The sequence below is a fragment of the Microcaecilia unicolor genome, chromosome 8, assembly GCF_901765095.1.
Source record: "Microcaecilia unicolor chromosome 8, aMicUni1.1, whole genome shotgun sequence".
Lineage (NCBI taxonomy): Eukaryota > Metazoa > Chordata > Amphibia > Gymnophiona > Siphonopidae > Microcaecilia > Microcaecilia unicolor.
The window spans coordinates 150,890,490-150,913,443 of NC_044038.1; the positions used below are offsets into that span (position 1 = coordinate 150,890,490).

Consider the following 22,954-nt stretch of genomic DNA (forward strand, 5'->3'; position numbering starts at 1 on the left):
AATGCTAAGGCTGCTGTCTACCACAACTTTCAACAAAAACCCTTCTGTGTCCTATACTGCTCGTCTTGGTCCTACTCTACAATTGAAAGTACGACAATTACTGATTTTTTGTTTGTTTGTAAAGAAATTATTATTCATAACAAAACATTGATGAAATCAAAATATCCAGTAACGTAATTATAGGCACAAACAAACATGCATTACTCTGTTACTTAGCAGGTCTGGTTTCCTCTTTCTTGCAATACTCCCCTTTGCCACTAGAGCTTTCAAACATCCCCCATAACCTTCGCTTCCACGTTTCTCGCCTCTATGGCAATCGCCGTTCTAACTCTAACCTGCTGTCGCTAGTTCCGGCTGGGCGCTTGCAGCATTTCCGGTTGCGAGGGCAGACCAAGGTGGTCTAGTGCCGGGATGTGGCGGTTGCCGGGCTTGTTGAATCGAGGTGAGTTATGTTTGGCGATCTTTTCGAGGGAGGTTGAGTACGGGGTCGTTGTTTGCTGCTCTTCTCTCTGACCCACTAATTTCTCCCTTGCGGGCTTCAGGGAGAGTCGTTTCCCACTAAGCGATGGAGGGAAAAGCTATTAGTAGTAGTAGGGAGGACGACGATCAAGCGCTCTTGGACGATCGTGTTTTGAAGTTTATACTGCCCTGCTAAGCAAGAACGTTGTATTTATTTATTTGTTGCGTTTGTATCCCACCTCTTTGCAGGCTCAAATTATATGCAGTAAATCACATTTTAGTGACAGTGAACTTTTCTAACATGCATTTGCCAGCCTATCAATATATTTTGTTTCCGAACATTTCTATGAAACTTTTAAAAAAAGAAAACTTTGGAAACAAAATATATTGTCAGGTTGACAAAGGAATGTTAAAATGCTTGAGATTTGATTTACTGCAGATACAGTTTTCTTGCTTGGCAGAGCAGTTATAGGTGTCGCCACCTTTGTTTATCACAAGGCAAAATAGATTTTGGAATGGGTACGTTTCATTGTATGGGCGTCAGGTACTACATCGCCCTTGTGTAATGTTGAACATTTAAAACTACATAGGGCCTTTCTTCATACTTGGTCTTGATTAGCTTTAAAATTCATATACAGTGTTGTGGGTAATTTTTTTTTTTAATTTGCATTTTATTGAAATATCGATTTGTCCAAAGATATTCTGTGAAGAGTTTGCTTTTCTTTAGGGCTAATATAGTTATTGAAACTTTCACTGGGTTAAGCATCTCTCTGTATGTCCAGAGATACAGCTGAATGAGGTCTACATGTGGTGTTGTATGCCAGGGGTTCTTAACCAGTGATGCCCACACATCTTGAGGTCAGTCTGAATGTTGGCCAGCACCTGTTAGAATTTCAGGGTGACTCCCCTCCTGGATCCTCCCCCCCCCCCCCCCCCCCCAAGCAACAGTGCAAGCACCACCACCATGATTGACTTCACTCCCAGACACACACACCCCACACAAGCGTATTGTTGAGGCCCTTTGTCACAGTGGCACCCCTCAGGCATGCCTTTGTTTCAGTTGTGATCTGGAGGATGGGCAGAGCCCACTCTCCTGCTCCTGGTAGCTGTGGCTTGGAGGTGGTGGCTATGGCAATGGTCTTGGTACACTTCCACTGGCGGGAGTGCCACAGGACTGCCGCTATAAGTTCTGGTTACCGTTTTGTGCTGCAGCTTCCAGGGGCAGGCAGGCTTCACTCCTACATTGTTTGATTCATCGACTACTGCCGAGGTGGGGTTTGGCCAGGGAGGGCCTGCTGCAGCACTGGGGGAGCTTGCATTGTTGTGGGCCGGGGTCTCTCATGGTGCATGAGCTTGTGTTGTAGGAGGGGGATTACACATGTTGGGGTATTTGTGTTGTGGGACAGGGATTGTTCATCTTGGAGTGCTTGTGTTGTGGGCAGGGGGGTCGCTTGTGGCATTGTGAGTGAGGGATCGCACATGGTGGGGGAGTTTGTGGCATTGGGGGTTGCTCTTGGTTAGGGTTACCATATGACTCCAGAAAAAGGACAGATTGAGCCAGTCTGGGTTTTACTTCCATTGCTTGACCAAATAACTTATCTGGTTAACCTTAAACCAGTGTTTTCAGTGGAACAACGTAACTAGATAATTTTAACTGACAGTCATCTGATTAACTTTAAACAGATGAGCCCAGTGAATATTGGTCTCTGTAAGTATAATGGTTGTGAGTAATACTGTTTTTCAGTTTCATATTTTTCTCTCTCCTCTACCTATAGTCCTTCACCGTTTCCACTTGCCCAATAATCCCAGCTCTGTACATGTGACTCCAGGACCACACAGTGAAACTGAAGTGTTAAATTCTTCTTCTTTACTCCACTTTGGGCAAAGTACAAGTAGCAAAAGGTATGTATGTACATCACATTCCCTGGTAAACAGTAGAAAAGGTTCCGGGAAAGAAGGTTGACACAGTGCCTTGTAAAATTTTTCACACTCTTCACATATGCTACCTTCTGCATTCAAGGAAAAAAAACTTGTGCATTTTGAACTTATCTACAGAGTATACCCTACACTTTAAGTGTTAGAGAACAATTCTTGAAATATTCAAAAAGTTATTAAGAAACCAAAACATCTTGATTGCATAAGCCTTCACACCCTTAGTCATAACAAACCCAAATTAGGTCTGTTTCCAAAAAAGCAGCCTTAATGCTTGTATAAATGTGTTCAGTCATGATACTTTAGCTGATTTAAGTGTTTTGGATAAAAAATCAAGCTTGTTTCTGTTGCATGAAGTGAATTTGAAATGAAGGTCTAAACATGTCATATGTGGAGCTTCTAAAAGAATTCAGGGGTAGAATTATAGGCTTCCCTAATCTACATCTTTTGCATAAGAAATTTAAAATGTTTAATTTATTCTGAGTCATTGTAAGGTAGAAACAGTTTGGCACTACCAAGACACTGCCTCAGTCAGACTATCCCTTCAAACGCAGTAGCCGTGGGTGAAGGACACTGCTCTCTTTCCTAGCGTGTGCTTGTTACTCGACCTAGCGAATCAATAGCAGAGCCATTCAAAGAGAGAATATTGCTCAGGTTTTGTTGGAAGTTTAGTTTATTATAATCTTTATTTCTCCCTTCCTTTCTTCTAGCTCCCAGAATGAACAAGATCAAAATGACAAGAGACAACATAAAACATTTAAGTCTTTCCAAAGACAGCAACCACAATACACTGCTCTGGATGCATTTGGATGGGTAAGCAACAGCAGACAGGTTAGAATACATTGGGGTGGGTTAGTGAGAGCCTATGGCTTCAGAAACTTTGGGGCTGGTGTAAGTGCAGGTTCTTACATTCTAGGTGCACCGATACCAGGTTATGCTAGTTTTTTATAATGGAACCTATGTGTGCCTAGATTCTGTTATAGAATAAGGTCCTACATGCACACTTGGGGCTCCTAAATGGATGCACTTGATTATAGAATTGGCCCCTTAGTGCAGCCTTTATTGCAAGGGCTTAACTATAGCCTCTGAGATGTAGTTAAGCTTTTAGCATTAATGGGTCTATATTTATTGAGCTTTTTTTTTAAATGTTATAATCCATCAAAGAAACAAAGTCAGTTACTGTAACTACATTACAGCACGTATAATATAAATGCACCCTTGTTTTAATTCATCTTTCTGCAATTTAAAAAGGTATTAAAAACATTTATGCAGGCCTTTATAGATATGAAGGCATCGTTGTGATTACTTTTATATTTGTTTATTTCATAGATCGATTGTTGTGAAAATTTGATGGTTTTTAATTTATTTTGTATAAATTATTTTATGTATGTATTTTTTGTAAGCCGCTTAGTTTTAAGTGGGGTATGAGTTTTTAAAATAAATAAATGTGGATTTGTTTCTGAATTTGTTTTAACAATCTGAAAGATATTTGTAAGTTTCTTGGAAGTCTGTTGCAAGATTTTTGAACTGTTTGGACAGATTATTGATTACAGATGGTGGGGGTAGTGTAGCCTTTCAGTTTGCCCGGATATTGGAGTGAAATTGTTATTTTAGAGTTATGTATTTACTACTACTACTTATCACTTTTATAGCGCTACAAGGCATACGCAGCGCTGTACACCATACATGAAAAGACAGTCCCTGCTTAAAGAGCTCACAATCTAAATAGGACAGGCAAACAGAACAACTAAGAGGTAAGGGAATTAAAGAGGTGGGGATAAAAGGGTACAGGGCAAGTGAGTCGTGATTAGGAGTCAAAAGCAGCGTTAAAGAAGTGGGCTTTTAGCCTGGATTTGAAAACGGCCAAAGACAGGGCTAGACGTACAGGCTCAGGAAGTCTATTCCAGGCGTGAGGTGCAGCGAGATAAAAGGCACAGAGTCTGGAATTAGCAGTAGAGGAGAAAGGGACAGACGAGAGATTTATCCACAGAACGGAGTATTTCTTAATTGAAAATTTAATAAACGTCTAAAAACAAAACCTTAACTTCAGTATACTTATTGCTGAGCATTTTCTCTGCCATATTTCTGTAGTTGTATTTGTATTGAGACATACTTGGTGGAACATAGTTGTCAGCATTCAGAATTTCATGGCTTTATCTGCAGATACAGTAGACTCCAGGATGTGTTAAGGGAAGCTGTGTTTGTCTGATGTAGGTGAATTGTATTGGTATGTAATAAAAGATTCCTTTTACTTCTCACCTTTCTGTAGGGTGCTGTGGCAGTGGTCTTCCTTCAGCTGGCGAGACAGGGCCTCTTTCAAGGTTTTCTGCAGACTCATAGAGAGAGAGGTCTTTCCTGGAACTGCTCCCTAAACAAGATTCTAGACTGTCTTCTGCAACATCAAGGTACAGCAATCAGAGTTAAGATGCTTTTGATCAAATACTAAAAAACCATTCACAGTCATGTAGTTGGTATTCCCAGTTATCTGATTCAGAGCTTTGGCCCACTTGTTTTTGCTGAGAGGTTGTCTTAAGAGTCCTCAGTGCCCCAAGTTAGAGACTTGGATAGTGAGTTGAATAGAATCTGTCTCACTTCTGTCTGGGATGCCATACGTTGCATTTGCTAGTCCCAGTCTCTTAGAACAAGTTCCATTTCGTTATATGGGCTCTCTAGAAACTCCTGTGTAACTCTTCTGGTACAGAGCACTTGCACTGTGGGAGAATGGTTTCTGGAACACAGGTGCATCATTTATAGCTTATCCATGAACATTTTATTGTGGTGTCTTTGTTTCAGCAAGGATGAGACGCATATTTCCTTGCATGTACACTTGATGCTTTTACATTTATTGAATGGTTTCTTTTATAATCAGGTTGATCTACAGGGTTAAAATGTTCCGTGTTTTTTTTTTTCTTTGTTTTGTTTTGGGGTTTTTTAGTGCTGCGTAGCCAGATCGTGCCTAACCAAAGTAAAGCGTTATGTCTGAACAGCTGCTCAGTGCAGGAATTGGTGTCAGACCACTTCTCCATCTCACAAAGTGGAAATTTATCTCCTGACAACTCCTCCTCCTCCAGGGAAAATGCAACCCAGTTTAGTCCTGAGGAAGGTATGGTTCTTGATATCTCCACCTCCACTGGTAGTCTATTTAAAGTCTTATCATTTTCTTTGATTCTTACAAAACCAACACTTAGTCCAACACCTAAGTCTCTGCTCCACATATTAGCACCAAACTTTCTAACAATCACACACCTGTTGTCCAAAGCATCTAGTCTTTCTGTGCTCATTTAAATATCAATTTTAACCACAGTTGCTCAGTGCAAGCTATCCCAGCCATCTTCGAGGCTCAGTGTAGCAATTCCACTGCTGCTAAGGTTCCAGCAACTTAACCGCAGTTGAGAAATATGAGACTGATCAGTGCTTCTCTTATATGGAACTGGAAAGAAGGGAGATTTCACCTTATCTTCCACCACCCTATTGCATTCTGTCATTTAATATAATTTTATATCATCTTGCAGAAGAATTACTCTTCATAAGCGGCGAAAGCACCAGATGTGGCCATGGACAAGAGCAGGACACGAGGGTATGTTTAGAAGGCAGCATAGATATTTCTTTGTTAGGACCAAGGTGAACACTTTTCAAAAGGGCAAGGACAAAATGAAGCACTAGTACCTGGCCTTCAGCACACAGCTCCTACTGTTACCTTGAATGGCCCACAAACCAGTCTTAAGTTCTGGCATAGAAATAGCATCAGGACATAATCAGATCCTATGATTTAATAATATGAGACTGGGGTGAAGAGAGGATCATTTCATTGTTGCTGTTACCCCTCACCCTCAGAGTGTCCCTGCACTTATCCCTGGAAACTATTCCTTCATTAGACTTTTTCTGTAATTTTTCATTATTGAAAAATGTGGGTGTGGTATCCTATATAATAATTTGCACCTCCGTCTGGATGGCTGGATTCGTAACAGACTTCCCATTGGTCCGCCCTGGCGATGACATCAGAGGGCGGATCAGTGAGAGGCAAGGGAAGCCAGCACCAGCCAGCGGAGGTGAGTAAAGAATCGCCCCACTCCCTCCAAGTTGCAGGCCCCCCTCCCCTTTGAGTTGCAGGACATGACGCTCCCTCCTCCCCTTCGAGTTGCAGGATGTCCATCCCTCCCTCCCCTCCAAGTTCCACGGCCCCGCGCCTCCCTGTCTCTCTCTCCCCTCCGAGTTCAAGCACGACCTGTCCTCCGGCAGCCCTTCGCCTTCCTGTGTGCCGGCTGTAATTTAAAAATTCTTACCTCGAGGTTCGGCGTCTGCAGTGAAGGCGAGCGGCGCTTCAGACTGCCTTCCCATGTGTCTCAGCTCTGCCTCTGGTCCCGCCCTCATTTCCTGTTTCCGGAAGGGCGGGACCAGAGGCAGAGCTGAGACACATGGGAAGGCAGTCTGATGCCCCACTCGCCTTCACTGCAGACGCCAGACCCCGAGGTAAGAATTTTTAAATTACAGCCGGCACACAGGAAGGCGAGGGGCTGCCAGAGGACAGGTCGTGCTTGCACTCGGAGGGGACAGGGAGGGAGGAGAGGGGGGCGTGGAACTCAAAGGGGAGGGGAGGGAGGGGTGTCCTGGAACTCGAAGGGGAGGGATGCCTGGAACTCGAAGGGGAGGGGTGCCTGGAACTCAAAGGGGAGGGAGGGATGTAGGGGGCATGGAACTCGGAGGTAGGGAGGGGGCGTGGAACCTTGCTAGCGCCTGTTTCATTTCTTTCGGAAATGGGCCTCTTACTGGTATTTTTATATTTGAAAGGAATAAAAAGTTTGGTCTTGCCCTTTGGCCCCGTTTTCTCTTTATTTCTGTATTCATACTTGCTAGGTCCTCCTTGTACTTGACCGACCATGTTATAAGCCCTGCATCCGGTTACTCAAATTCATCGTGATCAAAGTGGCAAGGCAGTGGAGAACTTTCATAAACTTTGTCCTACTTAACTTTGACACTAAAAACAGTTAACATGGCAATCTCTTCTAAAACAAAAAAAAATGAGAATCATTTTACAGAACCACAAAATCTATAGTTTTTTCCTTTAGAGGTTTATCAAGCCTTACACTCTGATTTGTGTGTCTGACAGGACGAGCCAAGCCTAGAAGAGAGTCTGGAGGATGCAGCGTCCAGGCTGCAGGAAGTATCCCAAATGAGTGTCTCTGTAGTTCTTAATATCCTCGGTAATTTGGTTCTAGACATCTACTTACTTGTGTTTAACTGTTTTGTCTTATTTAAAATTAATTTCATAGCTTCCCCATTCCCCTCCATACCCACTTATCCAATTTAAAAAAAAAAAAAAGGAAAACCTATTATAGTTAAACTCCAGTATAAATTAACCAGTGAGATATGTATCAGACACCCTGCTTCGCTGACACATTGCAGTATATAAAGCAAATAGAGTTGGTGTGTACTAATAAATGACCCCCCCCCCCCAAATATGCATACAGTCATGGGCCTCTTAGATCTTTGTTTATGCAAAAATGCTAGCTGAAACCTACAATGTATTGGCTGTCAAATTATTGCAACAATAGATTTGTAAGTATGGAAGTTTCTAGTTCTTTCACAGAACTTGAACAGAATTGGGCACTGCAGACTGAGAGGGTCACTTTATCCCCAGTGCTCTCACCCTTCCAGCTCACGTTTTTTGTGTTCATTCTTATACCCCGTTTTTTGTTGTTTTTTTTCTGCCAATGCTATCACTGTACCAAGGTCCCTACTGCTGGCACATCTGATATGACCTAGTGTTGGCATGTCCACCTCCCCAGTCACTTGACTTGCCTTTTCTTCCTCCAGTGCAACTTAATTCTGATGCCACAATGTTTAATACTTTTCAATGTGTAATAGCGTTTGGAGCTGATTCCAGTCCATTCATCCATCCATCCTCCAGAAGCATGCCAACTTCCCCTAACATACACCAGATGGGTACAAATGTAGGAGGAAGGTCCACTATGATCTCTCACAGTACACTGTGACCTGAACTTGAAAAAATTGAAGTTATTTTCAACAGGTAATGTTTAGATATAGACTTTAACTTCTTGCAATTCACAAATTGAAACTCAGGGTGCATTACAGTTAGGTAGTGTAGTTACTTTACAGTCTGTTTGTACCTGATAAAATGGAGAGTTAAGTGACTTGCCCACAGTAAAAACTAGAACATCTCAACAAATATGTGGCTTTCGCTTCCTCCCTGGTTATAAACTTGTCTGTAATTGATGTCTGCATTTGTGCATTTCACAGTCCACTTTGTGTCTTGCATTTGCAAAATAGGAAAAAAATGCCCATTTCTTCTTCATCCCTCCAGTTCAGCCAAGACACATAGATTTACGCTCTCCTGCCACTAGATGGAGACTGACAATCACTTATTGAATGACATTACTCTTTATAAGGTTTCCAGCAGATGGTAGGTGAGTCTTTGTTGGTCTGAAGAGATTCTGAGGTAGAAATTTTTCAGGAGGATGAATGAGCCTCGCAGTTCTTCTGGTAAAGGCAAGGCAGCATGGATTGACAGGGAGCAGTCAAAAAGCCCAAGGGATGGATTAAAAACTGGTTAAAAGAAAACAGAGAGTAGGGTTAAATGGTCAGTATTCTCAATGGAGAAGGGTAGTTAGTGCGGTTCCCCAGGGGTCTGTGCTGGGACCGCTGCTTTTTAACATATTTATAAATGATCTAGAGATGAGAGTAACTAGTGAGGTAATTAAATTTGCTGATGACACAAAGTTATTCAAAGTCATTAAATCGCGGGAGGATTGTGAAAAATACAAGAGGACCTAGGGAGACTGGGCGTCTAAATGGCAGATGACGTTTAATGTGAGCAAGTGCAAAGTGATGTATGTGGGAAAGAGGAACCCGAATTATAGTTACGTCATGCAAGGTTCCATGGTAGGAATCACGGACCAAGAAAGGGATCTAGGTGTCATCGTTGATGATATGTTGAAACCTTCTGCCCAGTGTGCTGCTGCGGCTAAGAAAGCAAATAGAATGTTAGGTATTATTAGGAAAGGAATGGAAAACAAAAATGGGGATGTTATAATGCCTTTGTATCGCACCATGGTGCAACAGCACCTCGAATATTGTGTTCAGTTCTGGTCGCTGTGTCTCAAAAGGTCTTGCCAGGTATTTGTGACCTGGATTGACCACTGTTGGAAACAGGATGCTGGGCTTGATGGACCTTTTGGTCTTTCCCAGTATTGCAATACTTATGTACTTATGATGCAAAACTTGGTAGTGCCAGGTCCCTCCTCTCTCTTCCCATGCATTGTCAATTGTGATTGCCTGACACTTGAGCATCCGCACATAAATTTTAATTAAATACAGTTAGTACCAATAATTGCTTGTTAAAAATCAAATTATCAGCATTAATTGGCTTCAATGAAATTGGGTATGCACCCAAATTTGCCCGTGTGTGAAATTTTTAGCAACTTTTATAGAATTTGGGGGTAAATGTCCACACTCATTATACAGTCCATGGAAAGTAAAAGTTTATTAATGTACAAAAGTCTATGAAATAGCCTATAACAAAAATAAGTGCAAAAAAATGTACTTTACTTATTTTTGACTCTTCACATTCTTTACCAGAATAAATCCGGCATTAATAGTTCTGCAGTGGATGCTAATGCAGGCATTGACTGGAACAGAGATATCTTGTTAGTGCAGACATGTTACAGATTTTTTTGGCTCGTACTTCGTAGATATAATCATCCCACCTCCAATTTCTTTATAATAAGAAAGAAGGAAACACTTTAATAATATAATTTCAAATGTGCTCCTACAAATGTCAGTTAATGCAATATGGCCTTCCATCAAGGCTAGCATCGACATCACAGTTTCTTCATCATGAGATTCTTGCTGTCCTGATGAGAGCTCCATTTCTGAGGATAGCGTTCTTACAGGAAAGACTGAAAACCAATATTTCATAGTTAATGATCACACCAAACAACCCAATAACATCTGCAAACTGTCTTTATCAGTAGCAAGGCCATCCTTGAAGTGGCCTCTATATTAGTTCAAGGTTGATATTTTACTTGGTATACCACCTATTGGTGAACTATCTAGCTGTTTTGCAATAATAAATCATAAAATGTAATCAGAAATTACAATATGTTATAAAAGTAAAAGAGAAATACAGAATAAACAAAAACCAACTCTTTTCCTATGGTTCCTAGATCCCAGTTATCCAAGCCAACTCCACCAGAGGGTAATGCCTGCAAATTAAATCTCAGATGAGAAAGCTTTTTTGAAGTAGTGTGTTTAGTAAAGTGCTTTGAGCATCATTTGAAAGGGAAAACCAGAAATCCAAAATTAGAATAGTTGTTTGAGTATTATGAAACCTGGCACTTGGCATATAGCGTGCAGTACTAGTACCTTGTGTGTTTATTTAAAATTTCTTATATCCTGTTGTATCTCAAATAAATGTACACAATCATAAAAATAACAGACAAAACATACAGTACCAACAATTCATTTTTTAAAAATGTGTGCTTCAAATCCTGCAAAGTACAACTCCTGGTTAAATACTCTATAAACATATGGAAATTCCTGACCCATTGGCATTATGAAACGTTACTTTCACACCTGCTGGTCTAGTCAAAGAAGAAAGGAGGGGCCCTACCTTGTGCTGTTTCAAGCAAAAATTTTTAACCTGTTGCAGTAGTGCTTTCGGCTGTTAATTTTCTGACCTGCTTTGCTTACCTATAATTCTGTGCTTGTAATGCTCCGTCTTCAAACCTGGGACAATGAGAAAAGCAACACATCAGATAACTGTGGTGGATGGAATGCAAGCAGTTACACTCTATGTGGGATACATTTGGCCCAGTCACAGAAGTTGTGAATGTAAAGTTTGTGGGGGGTTTCTGGATTGATACACAAACACAAAACGTGCAACTATTCCAAACACAAGTTCAGTGCATCCTGCACAGATTTCTTGCTTAATCTTTAGACCCATATTACTTGCCATTTTCACTTGGAATAAAACCAGTTTTAAGAGCCCCACATTTTCTAAGCTGTGATTTACTGCATCTGAGGTCCAGAAGTCGCGGTAAGGAATCCAGTTGCATATCTGTTGTGTTATCTCGCACCTTCTGCATGTGGCAGCAGTCTGACTCTGAGGCTGGCGTTTCTTACTATTCAGTGAGTGTAGCCCATAACTCTCTTTACAGGTATTGAGAATGCCAGGAATGGGGACCTCAACACAGCATTCTCCTGCTTTCAGGCAGCTGCTGATCGGGGCTACAGCAAAGCCCAATACAACATCGGGGTGTGTTACGAGCAAGGAAAAGGTGTGGCCAAAGACACAGAGAAGGTATGGAGCTGCTTCAGAGAACTGCATTGAGAGTCAAATATGACAGGACTGCTGTATCACAAAGCAGTCAGTTGGGTAGCACACTACTGGGATTTCTTGATGGCCAGTGCTGAGCTGACATTCCAGCATCTTTTGTGTCATAGATGTCTGGCAGAAACTCTTGTTCTCTTAGCAGTGGTACAGTAAGGTTTAATTTAATTCCAGGATTATAGCCTGCTTAATCCCTTAAAGTTCTGAACGGATAACATCAAAGAAAAAGCACTATGGATATAAATTAAAATTAAAAAGTAATCCATTATAAATATAATCAATCTAAAGAATTCTATTTGTAATATAAATCCAATAATAAAAAACAATCTTCAAAAAATATATAATAAATAATAATGGTGCTTATTTTCAAAGCAGGTGGGATGCCTCAAGATACCCCCCAAAAAAAGTCCATCTGCTAAAAAAAAATCCAAATCCTTGATTTTGGAAAGTCAGAATTTGGACATTTCACACTGCAGTTTGTCCAAATAGCAAAGGGGGGGGGGGGGGGGCGTGGTTTGGGCAGGTCTAGAGAGGACCCAAAAGTAGGATGTCCAACAACTATTTTCGAACATTTTATATAATATTAATAAAAGAAGCAACATGAAATCACAAGATCAAGTGTTTATTTCCGTAGAGCCCCTGATATTCATATTTGAATTTAAATCACTATTCGGCCGAATACAAATAATGTATTCGGGGCCGTATCGAATATGAATATTCAGTACAGCTCTAGTCAGTATGTCTTCTGCATAGTATCTCACAACACTTTATATGATATCGCATGTGATACTGATCAAACCCTGACACCCGTCCTAAGTTGTACATGTTTGTGTGTGAAGGCAGCTTTTGGAGACTTATCTTCATGCCTTTTGTAGTGACACACTTTCCTTTTACTTACAGGCAGTTAAGTATTACCAGCTTGCAGCTTCCCATGGCCATAGCATGGCACTGTACCGCTATGCCAGGCATCTTTTACACCACAAGGCCAACACAGATGCAAAAGATACAGAGCAGGCACTGACAATGCTTAGACAAGCAGCAGAGGCCGGGCTAAAGGAGGTGAGTCAGTAACTATGAGACACTTCTTGCCAGCAGTTTCTGCCATAGTTATACTACAGTGATTAGATTGTGTCGGCTCTGTCTTTGCTGCAGGCACAGGCTTACTTGGGAGTACTTTACACCAAAGCACTTCACTTTGATCCTCAGAAAGCAGTGAAATACCTGTGGCTAGCGGCTGAAAATGGGGTAAGAACCCTTTGCTGAGATATGCATTAGACAGTCCCAATATTGCAAGAAATTCATATCATAATGGAATCCAGCCAGGTCGAGCTGCAAACCTGGATTCCTTGAACTGTTTTTCCCCACCATTCTTGAGAAAGACACTTCTTTGGCACCTAAGTTTGGTTATAGTTTATTAAAACTTGCTAGACCGCTCTAGCTGACAGTGCAGTACAGAGCGGTATACATGCTAAAATTTTCAAAAAAAAAAAAAAAGAACTCCAGTATTAGGAAAGAAAAACAAACGCACAGAGAAGAAAGTGGTATAGAAACAAGCGTGTGTAAATTTAATCTTGAATATTGTTGCGTACATGATGCTGTGTAAATGATAATTTTACCAAATACAGTGGGGGAAATAAGTATTTGATCCCTTGCTGATTTTGTAAGTTTGCCCACTGACAAAGACATGAGCAGCCCATAATTGAAGGGTAGGTTATTGGTAACAGTGAGAGATAGCACATCACAAATTAAATCCGGAAAATCACATTGTGGAAAGTATATGAATTTATTTGCATTCTGCAGAGGGAAATAAGTATTTGATCCCCCACCAACCAGTAAGAGATCTGGCCCCTACAGACCAGGTAGATGCTCCAAATCAACTCGTTACCTGCATGACAGACAGCTGTCGGCAATGGTCACCTGTATGAAAGACACCTGTCCACAGACTCAGTGAATCAGTCAGACTCTAACCTCTACAAAATGGCCAAGAGCAAGGAGCTGTCTAAGGATGTCAGGGACAAGATCATACACCTGCACAAGGCTGGAATGGGCTACAAAACCATCAGTAAGACGCTGGGCGAGAAGGAGACAACTGTTGGTGCCATAGTAAGAAAATGGAAGAAGTACAAAATGACTGTCAATCGACAAAGATCTGGGGCTCCACGCAAAATCTCACCTCGTGGGGTATCCTTGATCATGAGGAAGGTTAGAAATCAGCCTACAACTACAAGGGGGGAACTTGTCAATGATCTCAAGGCAGCTGGGACCACTGTCACCACGAAAACCATTGGTAACACATTACGACATAACGGATTGCAATCCTGCAGTGCCCGCAAGGTCCCCCTGCTCCGGAAGGCACATGTGACGGCCCGTCTGAAGTTTGCCAGTGAACACCTGGATGATGCCGAGAGTGATTGGGAGAAGGTGCTGTGGTCAGATGAGACAAAAATTGAGCTCTTTGGCATAAACTCAACTCGCCGTGTTTGGAGGAAGAGAAATGCTGCCTATGACCCAAAGAACACCGTCCCCACTGTCAAGCATGGAGGTGGAAATGTTATGTTTTGGGGGTGTTTCTCTGCTAAGGGCACAGGACTACTTCACCGCATCAATGGGAGAATGGATGGGGCCATGTACCGTACAATTCTGAGTGACAACCTCCTTCCCTCCGCCAGGGCCTTAAAAATGGGTCGTGGCTGGGTCTTCCAGCACGACAATGACCCAAAACATACAGCCAAGGCAACAAAGGAGTGGCTCAGGAAGAAGCACATTAGGGTCATGGAGTGGCCTAGCCAGTCACCAGACCTTAATCCCATTGAAAACTTATGGAGGGAGCTGAAGCTGCGAGTTGCCAAGCGACAGCCCAGAACTCTTAATGATTTAGAGATGATCTGCAAAGAGGAGTGGGCCAAAATTCCTCCTGACATGTGTGCAAACCTCATCATCAACTACAGAAGACGTCTGACCGCTGTGCTTGCCAACAAGGGTTTTGCCACCAAGTATTAGGTCTTGTTTGCCAGAGGGATCAAATACTTATTTCCCTCTGCAGAATGCAAATAAATTCATATACTTTCCACAATGTGATTTTCCGGATTTAATTTGTGATGTGCTATCTCTCACTGTTACCAATAACCTACCCTTCAATTATGGGCTGCTCATGTCTTTGTCAGTGGGCAAACTTACAAAATCAGCAAGGGATCAAATACTTATTTCCCCCACTGTAGCCATTGCTTAAGTTTTGTTAGACATGTCCAAAGTTACATAGTAAATTTACAGCTATTGTGTCCTGTTGCTGAAAATGTTCAGAATTTCAAAGTGCAATGTCAGTATATTAAATAAGGGAGCAAGCTGGAGGAATAGGGAGGTAGAAAAGAGATGTATGTTATAGTTGCTGGTATCTACAAGAGCCACAGCTGAGATCAGCAATATCTTGGTCCAGTCTGGTCTTTTTGAAAATAATTGTAGCTTCAAATGATTCATGTCTTGGTATCATGTTTCTATTGTAGTATTTTAAATATTTGTTACATCTATAAACAATTTTCCCAGCCCTTAAAATAAGAACCATCTAAACCATATATAAAACAAAGATACATTTTAAACATATTCATCAGTATAATACTTAAAAAAAAAAAAAAAAAAAACACATATAATTATCCATAAAACATAAGCTAACCAATAACAAACCAAATAAAAACATATGTTCATGTTTTTATATGTGTGTATAGGATTCTCAAAGTAGATATCACCTTGGTGTATGTTATGAGAGCGGTTTTGGTGTCCAGCAGAACCAGCAAGAGGCAGTAAAACATTATGAGAGAGCAGCTGCTGTAGGAAATAATCCAGCTCAACAGATGCTGAAAGCCATCTGCCAAAAACAGCTGCAAGGTATGTTGTTCTTTTTGTTGAACTGGGGTCCCTGAATTTTCAGGTGGAGGGCCATATGATGATTCAGATCACTGGGGGGGGGGGGGGGGGGTAGTTGAGTATGGCCCTTTTGGTGATTTGAAATGCTGGAGAAGAGGCAGGGTACCCAGAGGTATTGGTAATTTTCATCGTCAGTAGGCAGCCCTGTCAAACCCCAGTAAATGTATCCTGTGGAGGGGGAGAGAGGGAATGGCAGGGTGGTGGTCTGTGTGTGCAGCGGACTTACTCCCCTCTCCCACCTCTGTACATTTCTTGATTCTTGTATTTCCCTGCCTCTCACCCTGATCTCCTTACGTATGAAATCCTCTTTTGCCAGCAAGGACTGCAGCCTTGGTGGCTATGAATCAGTAGTCATCATGCACCTGTCCTCTTTGTTGGCAGTGGCATTCACCGTGCCACCATTCTTGCTCCTCCTCCCCCCCCCCCCCCACCCCACCCCCCCCCAAAAAAAGTATATCTTAATCAGACCAGTGGGTCACAGACAGTAAGTCTTTCTGGCCATAAAAGATAGGTTCCCGACCCTGTTTTGGATGTGTCTTGTACTTCTCTAGAGCCTGAATTCAGGTCAAGAACAGAAGAGGGCAGGTGTCCAAAATACAATTAAAAAAAGTCTTGGAAAGTGCTTCTTATATTCCTTTCATATAAAGGTTCTGTTTACATTGTTACACTTAGTGTTATAGCACTAAAAATAATCATTTACCAACCACAAAGTTAGAGACATTGCCTTTATTTGAAGACAGCAGCATCAGTAGATCTGCCACCCATTGGGCTGGAATCACTTGGTGAGTGTGTTCAAACTTATTTCTAAGCAGTGTTGATATTTAATTTGAGATGTTTTTGAAATGAAGCTTGGACTTTGTAGCTGGTAAATACTTACCCCAAATTCTATAAAGGGCGCCTTAAGTTGTGTGTGCTAATTTGGCCGCATGACGACATTGTGCACACAACTTAACAAGCCAATCAGCGCCAATAATCGGTGCATTAATTGGCTTTAGTTAGAATTCACATGCTCAACGTTTTAGGCATTTTCTCTTTCGTTATGCATCTGTTCATAATCCTCCTATCCTAAATTTAAGGTTTTACTCAAGACACATCTGTTTCCTAAGTACTTTGGCTCTTCTACATAATTTTTTCCTTCCTCATGTATCTCTTGTTCCTAATTGATTTTATTTTCTAAACCGCATAGTTTATTTGCAGTATATCAAGCACTGGAAATAAATAACATGGTAAACATAAATTCTAATGCGCACAGTTGAGAAAGAGACATATGGGCATTTCAAAAAAGTGAGCACTATTGTGGAATACACCCGTAGGGCGCAGGTATTTAGGCCTCATTTTAGGTGGCCTAAATGGGTGCGCCTAAATTTTAGTCGTAAGAACAGCGCATGTGCATATTCTCTAAATTATGCCTAACTTTAGGCATAGGTTATTCACGCTAAGCGCATGGTTTTTCAACACCGATTTTTTTAAGGTGCCATATATAGAATTTGGCCCACATTTGCTGTCTCTCTGTGTACACATTATCTTCCAAACCAACCAACTTACAAATATTCAGGGTAGGTAGATCTCTTCTATATAAATGCTAGAAAACAGTGTTTTCCCATTAAACTTATGGATCTAGTTTTAGATGAAAAGCACTCATGGGACTTGCTCTGCAGTTCTTTTGTTTTGGCATCTACTTTTTGAATGTACTTCTCTTACGGGTTGTTACTCTTTGGTTTTGTATTGTAAAAATGAAAGGGAAAGGGGATGGGATTTGATATACCACCTTTCTGTAGTTACAATCAAAGTGGTTTACATATTTATTTATTTTTGTATGACATACCCCACATTTTCCCATACAATTTCGAGTTCAATGTGGCTAACCAGCTAAAAAGAAGTCATAACAAAATACATAAACCCACACATATCAATAAGGAAAGAATCGTAAACATATAAAAAATTCAATAATAAAGCATAATGGGGAGAATGGAAGGGGGAAATTAGGCACCAGGATCAATTGACAGAAATTTTTTGAAAAGGAAAGATTTCAAAAACTTAAGAAAAACCAAATAATCATGTTGGGATCTTTTATGTTTTTCGACAAGGAATTCCACCATTTAGTACCTTGGTATGAAAAAGTAGCTGAATATATAGATTTATAAACTACTTTCTTACAGGTAGGAAAATGAAGATGCAGATAGTATTTATTTTGTACCTGGAGCAATGGAGGGCTAAGTGACTTGCCCAGAGTCACAAGGAGCTGCAGTGGGAATCAAGCCCAGTTCCCCTGGTTCGCAGGCCATTGCACTAACTATTAGGCTACTTCTCCACAAAAAATGACAGCTATGTGTGTGTTCTTTCTTACAGACGTCATATCTAGTCGCTCCTCTCATCTGAGTCTGAGAACGACATCTTCCAGCCCGTGTCTCTCCAGCCTGGACAGAATCAAAGTACAGCTACAGCGCCCAGCACCGGGCCAACCAACCTATCCACAGCCATCACTTGCTGCAAGCAGTCCAGCTTTCTATTTACCACACTCCTGGAGCACAGGAAGTCTCAGTGGTGGGGGAGACAGTCCTGCAGCAGCATACATGGACAGTCTTGTACCACAAACAGCCCTCAATGTACTTCCACTCTCCTCTCTCAGAGCAATCGGCGTTGGGTGACCCAGAGTAATAAATTGAGCACTTGCAATAGGAACATTCCAGGCTGCAGCTCCACCTGCCCACAATAGAGCAGCTGAATAAGTACAACTGCAACATGTTGTAGATAAGTTCTTTTCCTGCCATATTCTGCCTGGGGATTTTCCTCTGAAAAAACAGAGTATATGGTTTCCAAATACATTATAATCACTGAAAGTTTGTAAGGAATATGGTGGGTTTTCTTTATGGATGCAAACCTCAGGAGTGTGAGGCAATTGGCAAACCACTAAAGTTAGTGCTCCCTTTTTTTAAGTGCGATATGGAATGGAAATATACTTGCTAGAAGGAAGATGGTGAGATTCTGGGTAATGGAGCAGTCAACGCACAAACTATAGAATTTGTGGTCAGTATGATCAGGGCTAATAATTTAGCTGCACTTAAACTAAGATTTGGGTGCATTTCTAGATGATGGGTCCTTTCTTACCATTCACTAGCTAGATAGCATTAGGTGGTGTTACCTCCCACTTCTGAACAGCATGGACTGAGATTTTTGGTATTTGAGGTTTGCTTCCAAATAATGTGGACTGGGCACAGTCAAAGATAAGATGCTGGGTTTGATGAACCATTGATCCAATCCAGCTTGGCACTTTTTATTTGTCCTGTTAGTGCCCAAAAACACCTTTTACAAGCACCACCTGCTGGCCAAACTAGAGACATACACTTCAGGAAATAACCAATATATTTAACAGACTTAAAACACACTATTCTGTCACCACTAGCACGAGTCAGTGCTTACACACTAATATTTAGGTGTAACCACTTACACCATGTCCATGGGAGGTATAAATACATGTGCCTAAATGTGGCACCTTGTTCACATAACAAGAGTATTCTATAAAGTGCAAGCTGAAATACTCGGAACACCCATGACCTGCCCATTCCCCTCCCATGTGAACACCCACTTAGCAGTTACATGGTAGACCATTTACAAGTGCACTTTATAAAATAAGGTCATAACTCATGCATGTAACTGCAAGTTAGTGCCAATTAGTGCTAGTTAAAGCCAATTATTGATAAGTACCATTTAACCGCCAATTAAGTTGCACACATAAGTAGTACTTTCCTTGTAATCGGCAGCAGACAAATCCAGAGACCTGTGGGTTATGACTTATCTACTACCAGCAGGTGGAAACAGAATACCAAACTGAACTCTGCCACATAGAACAGTGTGCTCCTTGGTCAGTCAGTATTCTCTGTCTCCAGTAAGTGGTGGATGGTCTCTCACAAGCTCCTGGTTTCTCCTGCTTCTGTGGCTCCTGTTCCGGGTTCTCTGGTTCAGTTGAGCTTAGATGTGTCTAGGCCAGTAGAGGTGCTTAACTTGGGCTACACCTGGTGGTGCCATTTCCTTCCTCCTCACAGAACTTTGAAAAGTCAATAATGCTGGAGAGTAGATTTCTGCTTATTTGGCATTCTAGAGGAGAGGGGTTGTTTCTGTGCCCCTGCAGCTGTCTGGATTCAGCCACCTGATCAGAGTCAGAAGGCCTGTGAGTACCGGTAAGGCCAGCAAAATTGTGAGTATGAACTTTCATTCTTCTCCTCTATCGAGTTTGTACTGTTCAGGTTAGTGCAGCTGTGGCAGAACAGTATTTCTTTTTGAGCAGCCTGTGTGGGGGTTTGCCAGTGTTTTCAGGTCAGAACCCTTAGGCCAGCATGGGAGCGATTTTGGTGCACTTTTGTACAGTACCTCTCTTCAGGCAGCAGCAGCCATTTTGGTCACAGGCTGCAATAATGGATTCCTCTTTCTCCTTGTCTTCGCAGCTTTCGGGCCATTGTGGTGCGGACGGAGCCAATTCCTTTGATTGGGGGAGGGTTTTTCACTGCCTTTGTAGTTTGGGGGTTCTGCTCCTTCTCACATGGTGAATTCCTGCACAAAAGACTGGACCTTGCTGCTTCCAGGTCACTCTTGGCTTCCTGACTGCCCTTGAGGCCTTCTTGTTGGCGACTTTCTCCAGGTTACTCCTCCCAGCTGCATTTTCAGTCTGCAGCTCTCTTCTGTTTCTGAAATTTTGGCTATTCTGGCGAGAGCTGTCCTCTTTTCCTGGGAGAATTGTATTTCCTTCTCACCTTGAGCTACGGGCTGTTTCCTTACAGTTGCCTGACCTGCTCTTTCCTGGCTGTATAGGCAGCCTTCAGTTGTGCCTGCGCTTGCAAGGGTGTTTGCTGCCCTCTGCTGCATTTACTCCAGATACTGGATTGCAGTGTTCTTTGTTTTGGTAGCTGCAGCTCTAGGCCACTTGGACTGTTTTTCTCCTTCCTGAGGCATGGTCCTCTGCTGCAGGGACAGCTGTTGGCCCATGTCTGCATGAGTCATCTAGTGGTGCGCTGCTGCAGTGACCGCCTTCGAGGCACATCTTTTCATCTCATTGGACTCAAAGCTAACAGGAAGTCTATGTTCAGTTATGGGTTGAACTGCTTGTATCTTTTGCTCAGTTTAAGAAGGAGCTTAAAACATTGCCTTTTCAAGAGGTTTATGGTGATTAGTTTTGTCAACCAGTATATCTGTTATGACTAATATGTTATTTTAAAATGTGCTTTTGTTTTACTATGTTATTATTGTATGTAATATTTTTAATGTTAATTATTGTATATGTTTTTCTTTAGCCCGCCCAGAACTGTGGATGGAGCGGGATATAAAGCTGCTAAATAAATAAATCCCGGCATGCCCTCCCTAAGGCGTCATCAGGAACCTTAGACTCCAGGTTATCTGGCCTCCATTCTTCAGGAGGAAAATCATCCTGGGAATTGCCATCTGCTGCTTTATATCATGGTTGCTGTGGGCCTTTCTGGTACCTTCAGGCCACCAATGGATGTTCGGGTGTGGTTACCCTTCCTGCCACTGGTGAGCTCCAGTCGGGGCAATGCAGCCATAGCTCGCTGGAGTTGGGTGCCTACTACTTGGGCATATTTCAGAGCACGATTCCTCGTCATTCTCTTCTATGAAGGTCCCCATGTGGTCCTGTGACACGTGTTTTCCATATCTTGTCCAGTTGATGGTTTTGGCTAGGTCTAAGACATCCTTCAGGACATTGGTTCTTTTCACGGCTGTGTCTAGTTTGCAGACTGCTTTGCTACATCCCACAAGTCTCTGGATTCATCTGCTGCTGCTGACAAAGGAAAAATTATGTCTTACCTGATAATTTTCTTTCCTTTAGTCACAGCAGACGATTCCAGAATCCCACCCTTTCAAAAGGTTGACACTATCAGTTCAGTCTGCTTCTCTGCTTAGGTCTCTTGCTGTGGTTGCCTGTGCATAGTTCTGCTAGATGACAGATTTATGCCTCATTTCTGTGAGGAGGGAGAAATGTTTGCCGCCTTATTCCTTCTACGTTGTTATGAGAAATACTGCCTGACCAAGGAGCATACCATCCTATGTGGCAGAGTTCAATTTGGTATTCTCTGTTTCCACCTGCTGGTAGATAGTCATAACCCACAAGTACTCTGTATTCATCTGCTGTGACTAAAGGAAAGAAAAGTTATCAGGTAAGACATAATTTTTCCATTCTTTAACTACATGTTCAATTGCAGGCGTAACTGCTTGCTGTTTATATAATTAGAGGGAATGTGTAAATCACAAGAATTTTCCTGGGGAAATAGTTGTGCTTTTATGATGAACTGTACTTTACTGTGTGCACAACATTTTCTGGAAAAGAAAAGCTATATTTTGTTTTGTTCGCTATTTACTATTTTTCCTTTTACATTTTGACATCTTGTTTTCATTCTGGTTTGTGAATAATAACCCATTTGCAGTAATCTAAGAAGGAATATACAGAGTCTGGATCCTATCCTAGCTGTGCTCTCATCTGACTGTTCATGGGCTCATAACTTGATGCCTAATTATTTGTTCTAAGAAGTGTTTCTCCCATTCAGAGGGTGTCATGCATGTGGCCGCCACATGGAGCTCTGCCCTGGCCTGCACAATGTTCTGAAGTGCTGGGAATGTAATTGACAGTGAGGTATATATTACTGTAGCTTAACAGAGATAGAAGCCAGCCCTCATTTTTATATTTACCACAAGCAGCCCATAGCTCAATGGATCTGCTAGTTCTGTTAACATGTACGGGTAAACATCCATTAAAAAGTGATTCATGGTCTTGCCCAAACTGTGGAACTTCATCACGTAACGAGAGAAATTGGACACAGCACTTAATGAAAAGGAATTGATTTAACCCCCCCCCCCCCCCCCCCCCCCCATTCAGAATGTCCTTTTCTTTTTGCTTACAAAATTAATTATGTAGGGCTGTGTGGAGGGCAGCTATAGTTATTTGGTCACTTAAAATGCAATGTGCCTCTATTTTGCTGGTAAGGTATCCTTTTGGTCTTAATCCTAGCTCTTTCTTTTCCTAATGCATTTTGTTTTGTATTTTTATGCTATTTTAAATAAAGAGTGCATACCTATTTTATTAGAGCCACACTCTTCTATTTTAAAACTCGTCTTGAGTGTACTCTTCAGGTGTGCTGTGTTTTCCATGTATCACTGTGCTGTCACTATGGGAGAATTATTACAAGTAATTACCCCTATTTAGTAGAAGATATTAATAAAAAGTGTAGCCAGTGAGTTTCAAAAACGTATTTCTTTCATTGTAATTCTAAAATTAGAATTAAAAAAGAGTTC

General features: G+C 41.7%; 1 protein-coding gene across 1 annotated transcript; it reads left to right on the top strand.

Annotated features, from left to right (window-relative positions):
* Positions 1-360: 360 nt before the first annotated feature.
* On the top strand, positions 361-22,747 carry DELE1 (DAP3 binding cell death enhancer 1). Its single transcript, XM_030211499.1, has 12 exons — positions 361-442; positions 2,235-2,361; positions 3,102-3,204; positions 4,661-4,796; positions 5,327-5,494; positions 5,904-5,968; positions 7,499-7,592; positions 11,568-11,710; positions 12,641-12,799; positions 12,893-12,985; positions 15,460-15,619; positions 18,008-22,747. Exons 1-12 carry the CDS (start codon positions 412-414, stop codon positions 18,304-18,306), a joined length of 1,578 nt encoding a protein of 525 aa, XP_030067359.1. The 5' UTR covers positions 361-411; the 3' UTR covers positions 18,307-22,747.
* Positions 22,748-22,954: the final 207 nt, after the last annotated feature.

What these genes read in the sequence shown, in the direction of transcription:
- DELE1 (XM_030211499.1), top strand. Translation starts at nt 412, where the DNA reads ATGTGGCGGTTGCCGGGCTTGTTGAATCGAG. An exon ending in GCCGGGCTTGTTGAATCGAG is followed by an intron (nt 443 to 2,234) that starts GTGAGTTATGTT and finishes CTCTACCTATAG; the next exon opens with TCCTTCACCGTTTCCACTTG. An exon ending in CCAGTTTAGTCCTGAGGAAG is followed by an intron (nt 5,495 to 5,903) that starts GTATGGTTCTTG and finishes ATCATCTTGCAG; the next exon opens with AAGAATTACTCTTCATAAGC.